Here is a 14,877-nt window from a genome sequence, read left to right on the forward strand (position 1 = left end):
TCAGTAGACACATTATATTGATTTTTCAGAAGTTTCAAGAGCCACAAACCAGTGTTTCCTTGGAAGGTACCGGTAGACACTTCCATGTTACCCAGTTATATGACCCTAACCCGGACCCCAGTAACCCCAACCCATGTAAAAAGATATTTTTGTTGAAATAGTTTTACCCCTCCTGCATGCTTTAACCATTTTAAAACAAGAGGCCACCACGGCTTCCATATTAATGAAAGAAACCTTTTTTAGGACAGTTTGACTTTTAACCCAAAAATAATTTACTCCTTCAACCTTATAGAGCAAACCTGTGATTAACTTTTCAGTTTTCACAAAAAAAAAAAAAAAGGTCATACTTGAGTGGGTTTTTCAAGCCTTTGAGTCAGACTTGACCTTAAAGGCTTGAACAACAAGAGTGCTTATACTTTACGTTTTAATGGAAAACGTAATAGCCAAATAGCAATTCGGGCATCTGAATGAGTTGACTGTACAACTTAGTTCAGGCTCCCTTGTGACTTCACTGTACCCGTTTTGTCTTAAATGCGTCCACATTGCCCCCAGGCACCTCGAGACGCGCCAGCTGCAATGCTTTCATGCTCACATTTTAAACCAAGGAGAGTATAAGGCATGCATATAGGCACCTTCGATGCATATCCCTTTTCACTTGCAAAAAATGGGTAGTTTGAACAGAGCGCGGGCCAAAGTGAACACAATGCAGCCATTGACGCTGAGTCACAGTGGATACCTTCATACAGCGTCAGGAGGGACAGTTAGCTCGACAGCACCTGGGTTTCACTTAAAGACACAGGCCACATTTGTGCACTCAAAATCTTGTCCTCCAACCATCCCAAAATGCACATCTCATAAATAAAGCGCCACAGAGAAGAGTGTTGTTGACAACCCTGCCAAATTTGAATGATTAAAAATAGAGGGCTTGAAAATCGGGAAAAATCAAGCTATTCCCTCTCGCTGCAACCACACCCCGCTCAACTGTCAATCAAATATCACGTCGACGACCCGGAAAAATGAACAATTCTTTGTCGAGAATCTTTCTTACGCCTACACATAACTACATGTTTGAGCCCTGAAAATATACGCTAAAGTCTCCGGGGGCTGGAATATCGCCGGGTTGTTGCGGTGCTTTTCCACGACACGGCAACGAGGCGCTCTACAGTGGCCACGCCAGCCCGAAGTCCTGGTCCACACACTGGCTGTCAAATCAGACATTTAAAAATATGTCTTTTTTTTAATCCCCCCCCCCCCCCTCATTGCTATATCCTTGCCTTTCTCTGCAGGATGTGCGCACTCACGGCCAACAACGAGGCGCTCTAAAGCGGATATGCCAGCGAGCAAGCTGAAGGGAAGGAATAGCTAGCTAGCTAGCCAACTGCACTTCGCAACGGCTGATCCGAACAAAGGCGCTCAAGTTCTGACAAAGTGGGGGAGGGGCAACTCGTGCCGGGGCCCAAATGTGTCACTGGGACCCGTTTTAGCCACGGGCCAAACAACTGGAAGACTAAAATGGTGACAAATGTAAATTTTCCAGTCTTAGCATGTTTCCAGCAATTATCTTCAAAGCTTTTTATTGTATTTAGAGGAAATCTCTGAATTCACTTCATAGCATCTTAAAGTAATTACCAAACACATTTGTATCCACATCGTCTTATGGACAGATGTAGCAGTTTATTAGTGCTTATTAGTTTAGTTTAGTTATTAGTTTATTATGCTACAAAGGAAAAAAAGACAATGCAGGAGGTTACAGGAATGACTCCAACTTCAACACACAATTGAATCCCTTTAATACTGCAACAATGCTTTGAAAATCTTCATGTTCCATAGTGTAGTCTGTATAGCACAAGAGAATTTCTTGAAATGCAATTTAATCGAATTCAGCTTTTTCGTCACCAGAGTCCAAGCCAACAGAGTTAAAGCCTCTTTCGTTTTCTTGGGCACATCTATCACAGCATTACCATCAGTGTTGAACATACACACAAAACACATCCCTGAATGTCCAAATATAATCCGCTACCGATAAAAGACACTTTTTGTTCATCTGCACAGTTTTTGGCTTGTATCTGGCTTCTCAGTGGGCGCAGCATACAAATAAATACTTCTCTTTGCCATGCGGCTCCTCAGTGTTACACGGATGCACCCCAGCTTGTCTTACAGGCAAAATATGAGCAATACTTTTTGGCCTGTGAAATACAGTAATCCCCCACATGTGCGTGGTTCAGTATTCACAATTTCTGTGCTCCCCGCGATGCCACCAACGCCCCGGCTAAATAGGAAACTAGTAGAGTAATGTGCGCCAATGAGGTATGTTGAAGTGATACATCTTGACTGAGAGACAAGCTTTGTATGTTGGGGGAGAACTAAGTTTAGCCTGGGTAGTTAGTGGAAGTTACAAAGAGTCTTACGGTGCACTTCTGGCGCTTTTTTGTTTTTCAAAATCCAATAACTAGTAAGCCATTTCTTATTTTATGCATAATATTAGATTTCTGACAGTTTTTAGATCATAGTATTTGGTACATTCCCAGTTTAAACTATGAATACAGTGGTGCCTTGGTTTTTTGCGATGCGAAATGTCGATTGGCAGATTTTTCACACCCCCACCGCAAGATGCCGGCAGCACACTTCAAAACTTCCAGCCACCATCACTTCACATTGATTTCCTTGGAGTGGGAGGAAAATATCAGTTGGTGGCAGTAATGTGCGATTAAGTTGGTTTTCCAACTGCCAATAAACCCCACAGAGGAAGGACAATACCATTAAGTATGCGCCTGTTTTGTACTCACATTTTCTGTGTTTGCAGGTTATATGGATAGCAAATATTTGTTACTGTGTGTTTTTATACAGTTTTTAAGGGGGAGCTGGAATGGATTAATTGCATTTCCATTCATTTCAATGGGAAAAGATGCTTTGCGATACTAGCCTGGTCACAACAAAATTGAACTTGTATCTCAAGGCACCACTGTGTAGGCAATCATAAGTGTTTTAAACGGGAGCGTCCATTTCCCAGAAGGGCTCGGTACAGAGACCCCACGAATAGCGGGCGAATACTGTAAAACAGGGGTGTCCAAATTCCTGCCGGGAGACTTATTTGTGGTCTGCCGTCCATTTTTTCAGTGACCTGCGACGTACACTAAAATTCACAATTGACACAAGCCGTGCCAACTTACGCCCTACAATGGGTGGCAAGGCAGGAGAAGAGGGGAAGAAATTAATCTCACACCAATCACACAACTTTACCTCCAGACTGTATTTCAAGAAATAAACATCATATATTCAAAATATATTTCCCTTCTATTATCTATTTTATATTTCTCTTCTCTATTTCTTTATTTCTCAACTTCGCATATGGTTAGGTGAACAGCGCAATTGCCGAAGTCATTTTTGAACGTTTGTGGAAAACAAGAAAATACACAATAAATTTAAAAAACAAGAAGAGTCCAGTTGCCTCAATTCAACTTTTGCGGATTACCATGATCTGAATGAATGAGAATCTACACATACATAAAAAAGAAAAAAAAGAAAAACATACAACTTTTAGCAAGCACACTTTTGACAATAAGTTAAAAATGACAGGTAGTTATGTTATATCTTTACCTACGCTGATGGATTGGTGTTAGCGTCTCAATTAAATCAAGGATGAAGAATGTCAATGCGGCCCTTTTTTCCCCATCAATTTTGCTCTATGCGGCCTACGGAAGAAAAAGTCTGGACAATCCCTGCTGTAAAGGCTTCTCATGTCTCGGAACGCACGTTTAGTGAAATGTCCTGTCCTCACACAAGCTGATGGACTTATTAACGAGCGTGTCTGCATCGTCCACAAACTTGTAGCCAAACAGCTTCATGGTGGGCCCGCAGAGTCGCTGCACCGCCTGAGCCAGTGTGAAAGGAATGCTGTATCTCCATTTCTCCGCCTGCTCCGACGAGTTCTTCTGGGTGGAGTAAATGTCGTTAGCACCCTGCGTGGTGCGGGTGTTCCTCAGGATCCACTCGCGGGCTCGGGGGCTAAACGGGATCCCCGTGAACCTGTACATCTCCTCGGCCTTCTGCATGGGGTAGCGAGCGATGTCCTCGTAGCGCACCAACATGTAGTGTCTCCTCAGCCAGCGAGGCTGGCTCAGCCCCACCTCGGCGGACCACCTGATGTTGTCGCAGTTGCCCTGGAGCCCCTTCACCTCCTCGTCATTCTCCGGCACCTGACCGTCCTGCACCAAGGCCTTCCACGTCTGGTACTTTGAGGAGAATGCCACCATGCGTGACGCTAATATGGCACGTGGATCTCGGACTAGCTGGATTATTTTGATGTTCAGGCGAGGGTCCTCCACCAGAGGCCGCAGCGTGTCCCACTGGTGTACGCGGACAGTCTTAATGGCTTGGTATTGTTTGGAAAGGCACGACTGCGAAGCGAGGGTCAGGTTGAGCGGACCGCACTGCCGATTTTTGCAGTGGAACCTACAATGAGAGCACATTTTAAGCAGTAGGACTGTTTCTTAAACCAGTTGCATTTCCAATTCGTCCTCACAGGTCCCTCGATGATGTCAACCTTCATCCATCCTCTGATTGGTTTGTCAGAGCAACACTTACTATAGCAAACCTCCTCTAGAAAACATATCTGAAGCAATCTGCACATTAATGTATATAAAAATCAGCATCTTGGCTGAGTGTGATGTAATTTGATTGAAGTGTTTCATGTTTTTGTTATGTTATTATAATATTAATTCTGAACTCCACGTAGCACTTTCAGGCAGCCTAGATGATACTGACCAGAATCCAACCTATGGAACTGAAGATGATGAAGGTACCGCAATTAAAAACACAACACACGCAAAACACACAAGCAATATGAACCAATATAAATTTTCAAATAATATCCAAGTCCAAAATCATTAGACAGAGTTTCCAAATGTTTTGGGATTTTGTTTCAGGTATAATTGGGGCCGAAGGCATTCGACGGCGTCGCCGTCGCAGTTTTTGTAAGCAAATCATTCCCTTGGCCATGGCTCGCCAATTGATAATTGAGCGTTGTGAAATTGACACCTGGCAAGAAGTTTTTCTGTCCCCGAGTGTAGTTCAGCGCGTGTTTGAGAGGCTTTATGGCCGTCAAATTGCTCCAACGTGTAGTACAATTTATTGTACAATTTACATTTTCATGTTGTTCAAAGGCTTTAAGTGGAAGATTACGATGCCTAACAAACATAAATTTGGTGCGGATAACACTTTATAACTCTTAGAAGCATTGGCTAAATTGAGATTTTGTTCATGCTGAGTTCCAGTGCAGCGCTGCGAATAAAAATGTCCAGGTTTTGCAGGTCGAATTTTCCTCGTCTCGTTGACAGATTCGTCGTTATGGTGGAAAAACAAAGCAAAACAAAAAACAACAGAAAACAACCTGCTCTAGAAGTTCTGTGTTTTGTAAAGAACAGATCCGGTTTTGGGAAACTGGTAAATTGCACTGTGGGTTGGAGCAGTTTGAAGACCATACGGACTCTCAAACTGGCGCTGAACTACAGCCGAGGAAAGAAAAATCTTTTACCGGGAGGCAATTTTGCTACGCTGTTCCAATGTCGATTGCCAAACAATACGATATGCTTACAAAAACTGCAAAACCTAAGCGCTGTCAAGAGCTGATGTTCCAACGCGTGTCCGAGTGATACCTGAAACGAAATAGAAACAAGGAAGTGTATCGTGACTTTTTAGGACACTCTGCCCAAATCTGAGGAAAACTACAATTTCTGTTAAAACAGGTATCCACAAGAAGTAATCATTGCCATATAAGTACCAAGACATTAATCCTCCAAATGTTATTGCTGCCAAAAACTTGAAAACATCCTCGTACAAAATGACAAAACGGGAGTTACTCCAATTTCAACAATGCGTACCTCTCAAAAACCTCCTTGATGACGGGGTTGCAGACATTCTCTTCACACAGCGACAAACTGGACTGTCTGCGGAACAGGCCCGGCGTCACATGGTTCTGGGGTGGTGGAGAGATGAACTTCTCCAGAGGGGAGAAGTCACACAGGAAGAGACCCCGGAGTACATCCCGATAAATTCCCGGCAACAGACTGCCGTTGTACGTCTCCGCAGGCTTGGTCAGCATGCGTTCTACGTGCCACAGCGGCTCATACAGGTAGAACATGTTCTCTCCGTGCTGGTTGAAGAATTCTCCCACAAATGAAGAACCTGATCTCGTGGTGGCCATGAGTAATATGTGCTTACGGCCCCCGTTTTGAAGTTCTTCTCCGGGCCGCTCCTCAGTTTGATTGGAGCGACTCTCTTTTGTCGCGTTGGCTTTGGAGAGCAGCATGTTGAACACGGTCAGGCTACTTTGTGTCGTGTTGCTGTAATCCAGTGAAGGTTGTGTGGTCTGCTGTGGAGTTTGCCTCTGCAACATTTTATCAGACACCCTGATGAGAAACCAACTGGATTAGATAAAAAAAACAATTAGCAAACGAGTCATTTTTGGCATTTAGCCTAAAGAGGCTCGGAGCTTTGAAATGCAAAATTAAACAGCAGTCTAACTCTTACCTTGATATGATATTACTTTCCTTTTCAATGATGACCAGGGCCACGATAAAGATGAAGACAATGGCATATTTAATCTTCATTTTTTTTTTTTTTTCAGTCGTGTTGTGGCAACTCCAATTCTAGAAGGTCAATGTGGGGGTTCTCATACAGAGGCTGAAGTTTCATTCTGCGCCGGAAAAAAAACAAGCATAGTATTTTTTACATAACGTCCATTCATCCATTTTCTATAGTGGGTGAGCTTTATAATGAGGAAAACATGTTCAGGTCCATAAAATCTAAAATACCGGGGAGATCATGCTGATATTTTCAGAGGTTGAAGTGGGCATAAGTAGAGATGTCCACATAAACTTGGGTGTCGATCGATTGCAGTTTTGTGACATTAAGCCACGTTAAGCTTTTCCTTTATAGTGAGCATTGGGAGAAGTCGCCAATAGGTCTCCAGTAAAATCGAACATGTTCCATTTCACTGCGACTTCCTGGCGACCTGGCTACTCTCCAGCAGACTCCAAGAGATGTCTCCACAACCAGTGCCATCAGGTCACCAGCTGGTCGTCAGGGGTCTCAGATAACATTTTTTTTTTTTTTAAATGTTAAGCCAAGCACAAAACCTAAGATTGCAAAATTGATTCCACTTTGTTCAAAACCTGAGGATTAAATCGCTCACATATCTAATTTCAGTATTATTTTTTGGGACATAACAGTTGGCGTGATTTGAAACCTCCGAAATGTTCAACAGTTTTTACACCAAGCGGGTTTTGTAAATAACATGCCTCCCTTCTCGGACTCTCGGAAAAAGACCGCTTAGACGGATGAGCGATGGGGAGATGGGTGGCGGGGGTCACGCAAACAGGGATGCTTTTCAGTTCATAGTGGAACGCATCCACGTGGCACCGTCAAGAGTCGCCTGTGTGATTTCGGCACACGTTTTTCCCCCAAATTTGGATGTGTTGCACGAGGTTGTTGGTCAAGTGTGAGCACAAGCTTCGACCTGCAGAGAGTCCGGTGGTATTTGCATGTAATGATCAAGAAGTACGCCCAGAGGCCTTTTCAGTACCATATTCATTGATTCTTCCTAATTGAGATTCTTTTCTTTTTGAGGATCAGACAAACTATCTTCAACACACACACACACACGCGCACACAATCATGCGATCTGGACCTGCCAAGAGAATGATTAATTTTCACATTTCAAGTATATCATTAAGGGGAGAAAAACACAATTTGCTGGCCCTTGTCAGGCGATTGTGTGCTCTGTAAGTAAATATCACCCAATTATCTGAGTTTAATATGTCACGGCCGTCAAAGACTGAGGCGCTGAAGCTTGAGCACTTTTACATATTCAAGAGTTGCTGGAGCGTTTGGCAAATCGGACTATTTGCTCAAGCAGAAACACCCATCAGTCTGTTTATCATCTCGCTACAAATTGCATTAATGGCTGCCTTCACAAGTGGAAACGCTGAGAGCTAAATTCCCACTGGAAGCTTTGCTAGTTTTTTTTTGTTGTTTGTTTTTTTTCCCAAGGGATGTTACTGTAAATCACCAAATGCCAACGGATAGGCAAGAAATTCATTAGAATTAATTGAAGCTGCAAGCAATGATTAACAGCCCCCCCACACACACACCCCACCCCCCTGTCTGTCACGGTTGAGAGTGGATGGAATTGAGGACTCAAAGCGAGTTTTGAAAGAAATATCTTGACTGCTTTGACTCCATCCGTACATCCATCTACTTCTGCTTATCCAAGTTCGGGTCGCGGGGGGGGGGGGGGGGGGGGGGGGTCAGCTTAAGCAGGGCCTCCAGACTTCCCTCTCCCATTACTTCCATAAACACGGTGCTTTTGTGTTTCTACTCGAGATCATCATCATCATCATCGTGTGTTAACCAAAAGGGCACCAATGCACCCAATGTTTTCTTTGATCACATCCGTTTGCAAGGGCAAAGCATGTGCTGCGTCTTTGGTTGTCCTAGCAACTGGAACAGGAACGCGTCGGTTACTTCACTGCTATCTCACAGTGAGACAATGAGCTATTGTCATTTTGGCTTAGTTGCACCCAAAGAAGGTGAAATGAACTCCCCTCCCCCCAACTTGTGCTGCCAGAACAGCACGAGGAGGTCCAACACCAAGATGTTACCAGCAGGTTTCCACTGTGAGGCCAACTTGAATCAAATCTTTGTACTAAACACTATTCTATTCATTTGAGTACCATCGGCATGACCAAAAAAGATATAGAATATAAAATAAGGGGCTTAAAAACAGGGGGAGGGTTTCACAGTAGACAGGCAAGTTCAAATTTAGAGTCGCATGGCTTCAGTGTCGTGCCACGTCGACATGCCGGACAGCACTGAGGTCTATCGGAAGACACAATTAAATGCAAGAAGAAGAGGCAGATAAGGTCCTCAATTAAGATGCAATAACAGTCGTCGTTCTCACAGGGCAGAGGGAATATATGCCTGTGTGGATTGTTGTATTCTACACATGTTGCTGCCCCGTCTCTGGTAAAGTAGCAGTTGTTTGAAGGTTTATAATGCCCTAATATTTATGCTGATGTCCGTTAGCCAATCTATGGTATTTTGCACTGTATGTTAGTGTTAAACTGGCAGACTTTGTGAGAGGAAATGATACGGTTCGGTTAAATGTATTGGTGTTTAAATATATAATGTTTCATTTTACTTTGTTTTGCGTGTTTTACATTTTGACGTCACTTGGGAGTTTGAAATAAACAGCTTGAAGCAAGCACGCACTGCCTCTTATTCGCAGAACTGCAAGCGGGAGAGTGTGAACAGACACGGTCATGAGATGGACACGATATGGTCTCTACGTTTTACCGATCGCGGGGTGGCTGCGGAACGTAAGACCCCCGCGATAAACGGGGGTTCACTCGATAGCCGGACAACAAAGCGCTCGGCAGTTCGGAGATCAACTCTTCCTCCTTCGTCGTTTGAGCAAGGGCGAGCAAACTCACAAGCCAGCGAGCCATAAATTCTACGTGGACCGCCAGCAATTCTTGCATCCTCATTTTTTTTTAGCATGGCCCTCGGAGGTCTTTAGAACTGAAACAGCCCCGGATCGGAAAAAGCTTCCCTCATTTATCCCGATAGAAAGTCACATAGATAAGCCCACTATGGGACAGCATTGAGTCTGTATGGAAATGAGACAGCTGAAGCTGCGGGGAGCTCATTCAAATGCAGATGCTTTTGTCACACCACCAGCGCCAAGCAGATACGTGTGCCTGCGTTGATGTGTATAGGATACTGACACTGTAACAGTCGTGGGGGTCATTTCAGAATTGGTGTCAGCATTTCTTTCTTTCTGTCTTTATTTTCAAATCGAATATATACCACTTGTATGTAAATATGCCGAAAATGAATGCAAATGACGGTTACAATATGGTGCAGGGAGCATGGCTGTGTTGCATTTCCTTCAATAGCAAGCATATAGGGGGGGCGGGGGGGGGGGGTGACTGAATGGACGCGTTTCACACCTCCTCACGTGTGGTGAACCTGAATGAATGCACACTCATGAATATTGGCGAATGGAATTCGAAAGTGTGCCGCGCGAGGCTTTTGCGCCTATGGAACACATCTGTTGTTTTTTGTTTTGCTTTGTTTTTCCACCATAACGACGAATCTGTCAACGAGACGAGGAAAATTCGACCTGCATGAGCATGCAAAAGCTCCACATTTAAGCGAATGTATATAATGTGTGTGTGTATACATTGGTAAAAAAAAAAAAAAAGTGATAAACGTTCGGTATCATTTAGAACCTTTTATATATATATATATGAGCGGCATATATACACGAGCGTTGGTTTTAAAAGTGTCCGATCAAGCTGCAAAATTGCGTGCTGGAGGTGCACACTTTTCTGTTAAGTTTGTAATTATTTCACCGACCTTTGCGTTGCTCTCTGTCTGCCTGCGCTCGGACACAAGCGGGCGTGTTCGTGGGAGGAACGTCGTCCACGGAGCATCTTGCCGCATTGTCGCCTGCAAGGACGCGCTGCATCATCGTGGACGCCCCCCCCCCCTCCCCCCCACCCGCACACGTGGGCAGCAGAAACGTCCTCGGGAAGACCAAATGACAACGATGACCTATTGAGCATTTAAAAGAAATGGGGAAAAAAATAATAATTAAAAAAAAATTAAATCTCCAATTGTGATCGGGACTCGCGAAAAGTTATCCCAAAAGTTTCCCCCCCCCCCAAAAAAAAGTTATTTATCACCTTTAAACTTTTGTACTTCTCTCAGTCAGGTCTAAAACGTGTGGCTTGTCTGAGCACACACACGTACACACACACACACACACACACACACACTCCACACGACCGCGGTGACGTCACACGACTACGCGCGTGGGATGTCGGGTGGGCAAGGTCACGTGACACACCCCGACACCTTCGACTGTGCGCGTGCACGTGCGTGTGTGGTGGCAAGCTGTTACCACCTGAAAAAAAAAATATATATATATCTACATACATATACATATATTGTCTATAAACAACGGCTATACTACTGTGACTGTTACTACTAGTGCAACTACTTTTACTGCTACAGATATTACTGTTACTATTACCACTAGTACTGTCCCTACCACTACTACCGTGACTATAGTACTATTATTACTGCTATTAATAGTGTTAAAGGGGAAATTTGCAGGTTTAAAACCGCTAGCATGATTTGAATGTAGCCACACGAAAGTTGATCTCATCTTTCGCCTGCTCAAGCCACATCTAAGTCCTGGTGCAGGCTAGACTGGTGGTCTAACGGAATTTTGGTGAATTTCATGGGGGAGCAGGCGGACAGATACCGGGGCTGTATTTAATAAGGGTACCCGCTCAACTTATTTATTTATTTGTTTGTTTACTTAACCTCAAATATGAATTTTCCAGCCCATCTGGCCGATTTAAAAATCAAGTGTGGCCCTGCAGCACAAAGGTTTGCCCGCCCTTGGTCCAAATGCAATATGGTGTTATCTTGTGGTAACCGTTTGTGACCGCTAGGGTGCAGCAGTGTACAAGAATATGCGAGTAAGGCTGCAGCCAGCCTCCACTTCAAGTAAAAGAAAGGAGAAATTGTACTTTTCGTCTGAAGCTTGGATTGAAAAAAATAATAATAAATAATAATAATAACCTTTTGCCTAGATATGAGCATTGATTTTTGTTCCATTAACGCAAGTTTGAATGTCACAAACATGTTTTCTGCAAGCCCTTGAAATATGCTCATGGTCTCATGAGCATATTTCATATATCATTTTGGTCACTACATCTTTTGAACGCAGTTCAGATAGCGCATGCCTTTTGCATCACAAGAAGCGTGTCATGTCTCGTGGGATTTGCTTGGAGTTATGACTCTGTACAGTCACTGTGCGCGTACTCTCTGCAGTTTATTAAATGAAAGAAAGAACAAAAAAGGCTGTGTGACCCCACAGTACACTCTGCGTGGACAGATTAAAGGAGTGACCTAGTTTTATTGGAGTGGACCGGGACTAAAAGCGAACCTCTGCCCTTGGCCGACCACACTGGAGATTATCAATAATAATCCAAAATGGGCAAAGCTGAAGTGGGTATCTTGACAACAGGTGCTCGGGGCAGACAGTGTGATCCAGTGCTCACAAAAGTGATGCAAAAACCTTTCTTCTTGAGTCCCGTCTCTACTTCTTAATGTATGTCTCGATATATATAAATGCAGTTAATAAAGACATGATCCCCCCCCCCCCCCGCCCCCCATCAGTCCTTCTTAGATGAACTCGGGCCCAGAGAAGCTGACGGCGTTTCTGTTTTTTTTAAGATAAATGGCTTTTGCTTTGCATAGTAGAGTTTCAAATTGCACTTACGGATGTAGCACTGAACTGTATTTACTGACATTGGTTTTCTGAAGAGTTCCTGAGCTCACGCGGTGATATCCTTTACACATTGATGTCGGCTTTTGATGCAGTGCCGCCTGATGCATCGAAGGTCACGGGCATTCGATGTTGGTTTTCGGCCTTGCCGCTTACATTCAGTGATTTCTCCAGATTCTCTGAACCTTTTGACGATATTATGGACCGTAGATGATGAAATCCCCACATTTCTTGCAGTGGTACGTTGAGGAACATTGTCCTTAAACTGTTCGACTATTTTCTCACGCACTTGTTGACAAAGAGTTGAACCTCCCATCTTTGCTTGTGAATGATTGAGCAATTCAGGGAAGCTCCTTTTTCGACCCAATCATGGCACCCACCTGTTCCCAATGAGCCTGTTCACCTGTGGGATGTTCCAAACAGGTGTTTGATGAGCATTCCTCAACTTTCTCAGTCTTTTTTTGCCACCTGTCCCAGCTTTTTTGGAACGGGTTGCAGCCATCAAATTCCAAGTTAATGATTAATTGCTAAAAACAATAAAGTTGATCAGTTTGAACATTAAATATCTTGTCTTTGTAGTGTATTGAATTAAAATATAGGTTGAACATGATTTGCAAATCATTGTATTCTGTTTTTATTTGTTTAACAGAACGTCCGAACTTCATTGGAATTGGGGTTGTATGTTGAAGTTAGTTTAAGAGCGTAATTGAGACAACAGTAGTGTTTTGCCGCATCTATAGGCAATTATAAACCTTTTTATGGCACCAATTACTCCTGGGTTTTCGCCACTCGCGTCACGGCTTGGTCCCACACAACCCGTCACTTTGGATTTCAGTAATCTGAAATGTTCCTGGCACGTATTCTCTGCGCTCTACGTTCTCCTGACACTTTTACGCAGCATTCCACAGACATGTTGCGGACGAAGAGCCAAAGTCGTTCTCGGTGTCGACATCGCTCCTTGACGGGAGGCCAACGAGCACGCACGGCGTCATGCACGCCTCAGCATGTTTTCTCATATAATCCCTCCATGTCGTGTTTTTTTTTTTTTTTTTAATAAATACACTCAACACTAAAATGTTTGATTTGGATGAACTGATTTACCAGATTTGGTACGGTTTGCTTCACTCATCGTCATAGACATCATGATTAACGCTTTTAATGCAACATTAGCGCAGTATCCTACATGATACAGAGATCAAAGATTCATATTTCAAATGCTGTAATTTTTTTCTGGACCAACTTGTCTAGTAACGTTTGTCCAATTGAATTTTCTATTTTTTTTTAAACTTACAGTGTCAGTCGACAGCAGAGGGCGCTATTGCACAACATGGCTGCGCCCTGGGATCACTGAAGATTGCTGAATTTATCTGTTTAATTCTTATTCCATAAACAATATGAATCATAATACCGTATCTAGACTAGTTCTATATACCAGACGTATTCTTGCCCCAGAAATTTTTGCCTTTCCTTCGCCTTTAAGTTGTACAGGTAATTGGTCACATTAATGATGTAAAACGTTTTGCAGTGATCAATCTTGGTCTCATTTTTTTTGGGGAGACTTTTTATATCCGTTGATTATTAATATGAATTGTCAGCTGCCATTTCTATTCCTAGTTCCATTTGTAACGACGTGGGAGGCCTGCAAGCCAAACGTGGCTCGTTGCCGATATTTCAGGAGCACATTTAATGCACTTGGCCGGGTCCATCGACGACAAGTAATCCACATCAGATGACGGGCGTGCATGCGGCGACGGGCTCAAGTCATAAGCGCATGGCTGACTTTTCCCAGCAGGCACCCCCGCTGCTTCTGACAGAGATCAGCATTAGATGAAAGGCCAGCTTTAACTCTGTTTTCTCATTTAAAAAAAAATATATATATATTACTTTCTTTACAATGTGTATGATGTAAAACAGAGATTTGGGTTTTAATTGCACGAAAAACAACAACAACAAAAACATGTTCGTGAACATGAGCTCAGGGTTGAACCCACGCCGTTGCGCGCCCATTGTGATTTCCTGCACATTGAAGTCCCATGCCCGCACAGACAGAGATGAGGCTGGATTAGATCACTGGGGGTTAATCTTTAGGCCTGCCATCTGCCAGCGGCATGAGAATTCAACCTGAAGCTGTGGCTTCCACCATACATGTATGCACAAAGTCGCCCATCTTTTCCAATGCAAAAATCTTGATGCACGCATTTAAGATCATCTCACATGGCCATTGGTGCCTTTCACTTTGCACTTTTCCTTAAGGTGTCCACTTGTATGTACTCGACTACTTGTTATTCATTAGGGATGCTTTTTATTAAAGGCTATCCTGTGAAAATATGCGTATAAAATACATATTTGTTTAAAGGTTGTGACCTTACCACACGCTTTAAACACACTTAAACATATTGAGACAGACTTTTTTTTACGTATGTATTTGAACACAAAAAAAAAAATGACAAGCACAAAATGTATAGAAAATAATGTACATATTGTCGCATCCGTGTAAACGCTTGTTCAAAGTT

The 14,877-nt window shown here is 43.3% G+C and overlaps 1 protein-coding gene across 1 annotated transcript; it reads right to left on the reverse strand.

Moving 5' to 3' along the window:
- Nucleotides 1-3,755: 3,755 nt before the first annotated feature.
- Nucleotides 3,756-6,643, reverse strand: chst3a (carbohydrate (chondroitin 6) sulfotransferase 3a). Its single transcript, XM_061690656.1, has 3 exons — nt 6,529-6,643; nt 5,880-6,407; nt 3,756-4,452 (listed from the first exon to the last, which is right to left on the reverse strand). The coding sequence occupies exons 1-3, from the start codon at nt 6,606-6,608 to the stop codon at nt 3,756-3,758; spliced, it is 1,305 nt and encodes a 434-aa protein (XP_061546640.1). The 5' UTR covers nt 6,609-6,643.
- Between the last annotated feature and the right edge of the window lie 8,234 nt (nt 6,644-14,877).

Source organism: Phycodurus eques, chromosome 11 (assembly GCF_024500275.1).
Source record: "Phycodurus eques isolate BA_2022a chromosome 11, UOR_Pequ_1.1, whole genome shotgun sequence".
Taxonomy (NCBI): domain Eukaryota; kingdom Metazoa; phylum Chordata; class Actinopteri; order Syngnathiformes; family Syngnathidae; genus Phycodurus; species Phycodurus eques.

Excerpts from the sequence above, each read along its gene's own strand:
- chst3a (XM_061690656.1), bottom strand. The coding sequence starts at position 6,608 with ATGAAGATTAAATATGCCATTGTCTTCATCTTTATCGTGGCCCTGGTC. Across the intron at positions 6,408-6,528 it reads GAAAGTAATATCATATCAAG|GGTGTCTGATAAAATGTTGC; the intron begins GTAAGAGTTAGA and ends GTTTCTCATCAG. Across the intron at positions 4,453-5,879 it reads ATCAAGGAGGTTTTTGAGAG|GTTCCACTGCAAAAATCGGC; the intron begins GTACGCATTGTT and ends CTCTCATTGTAG.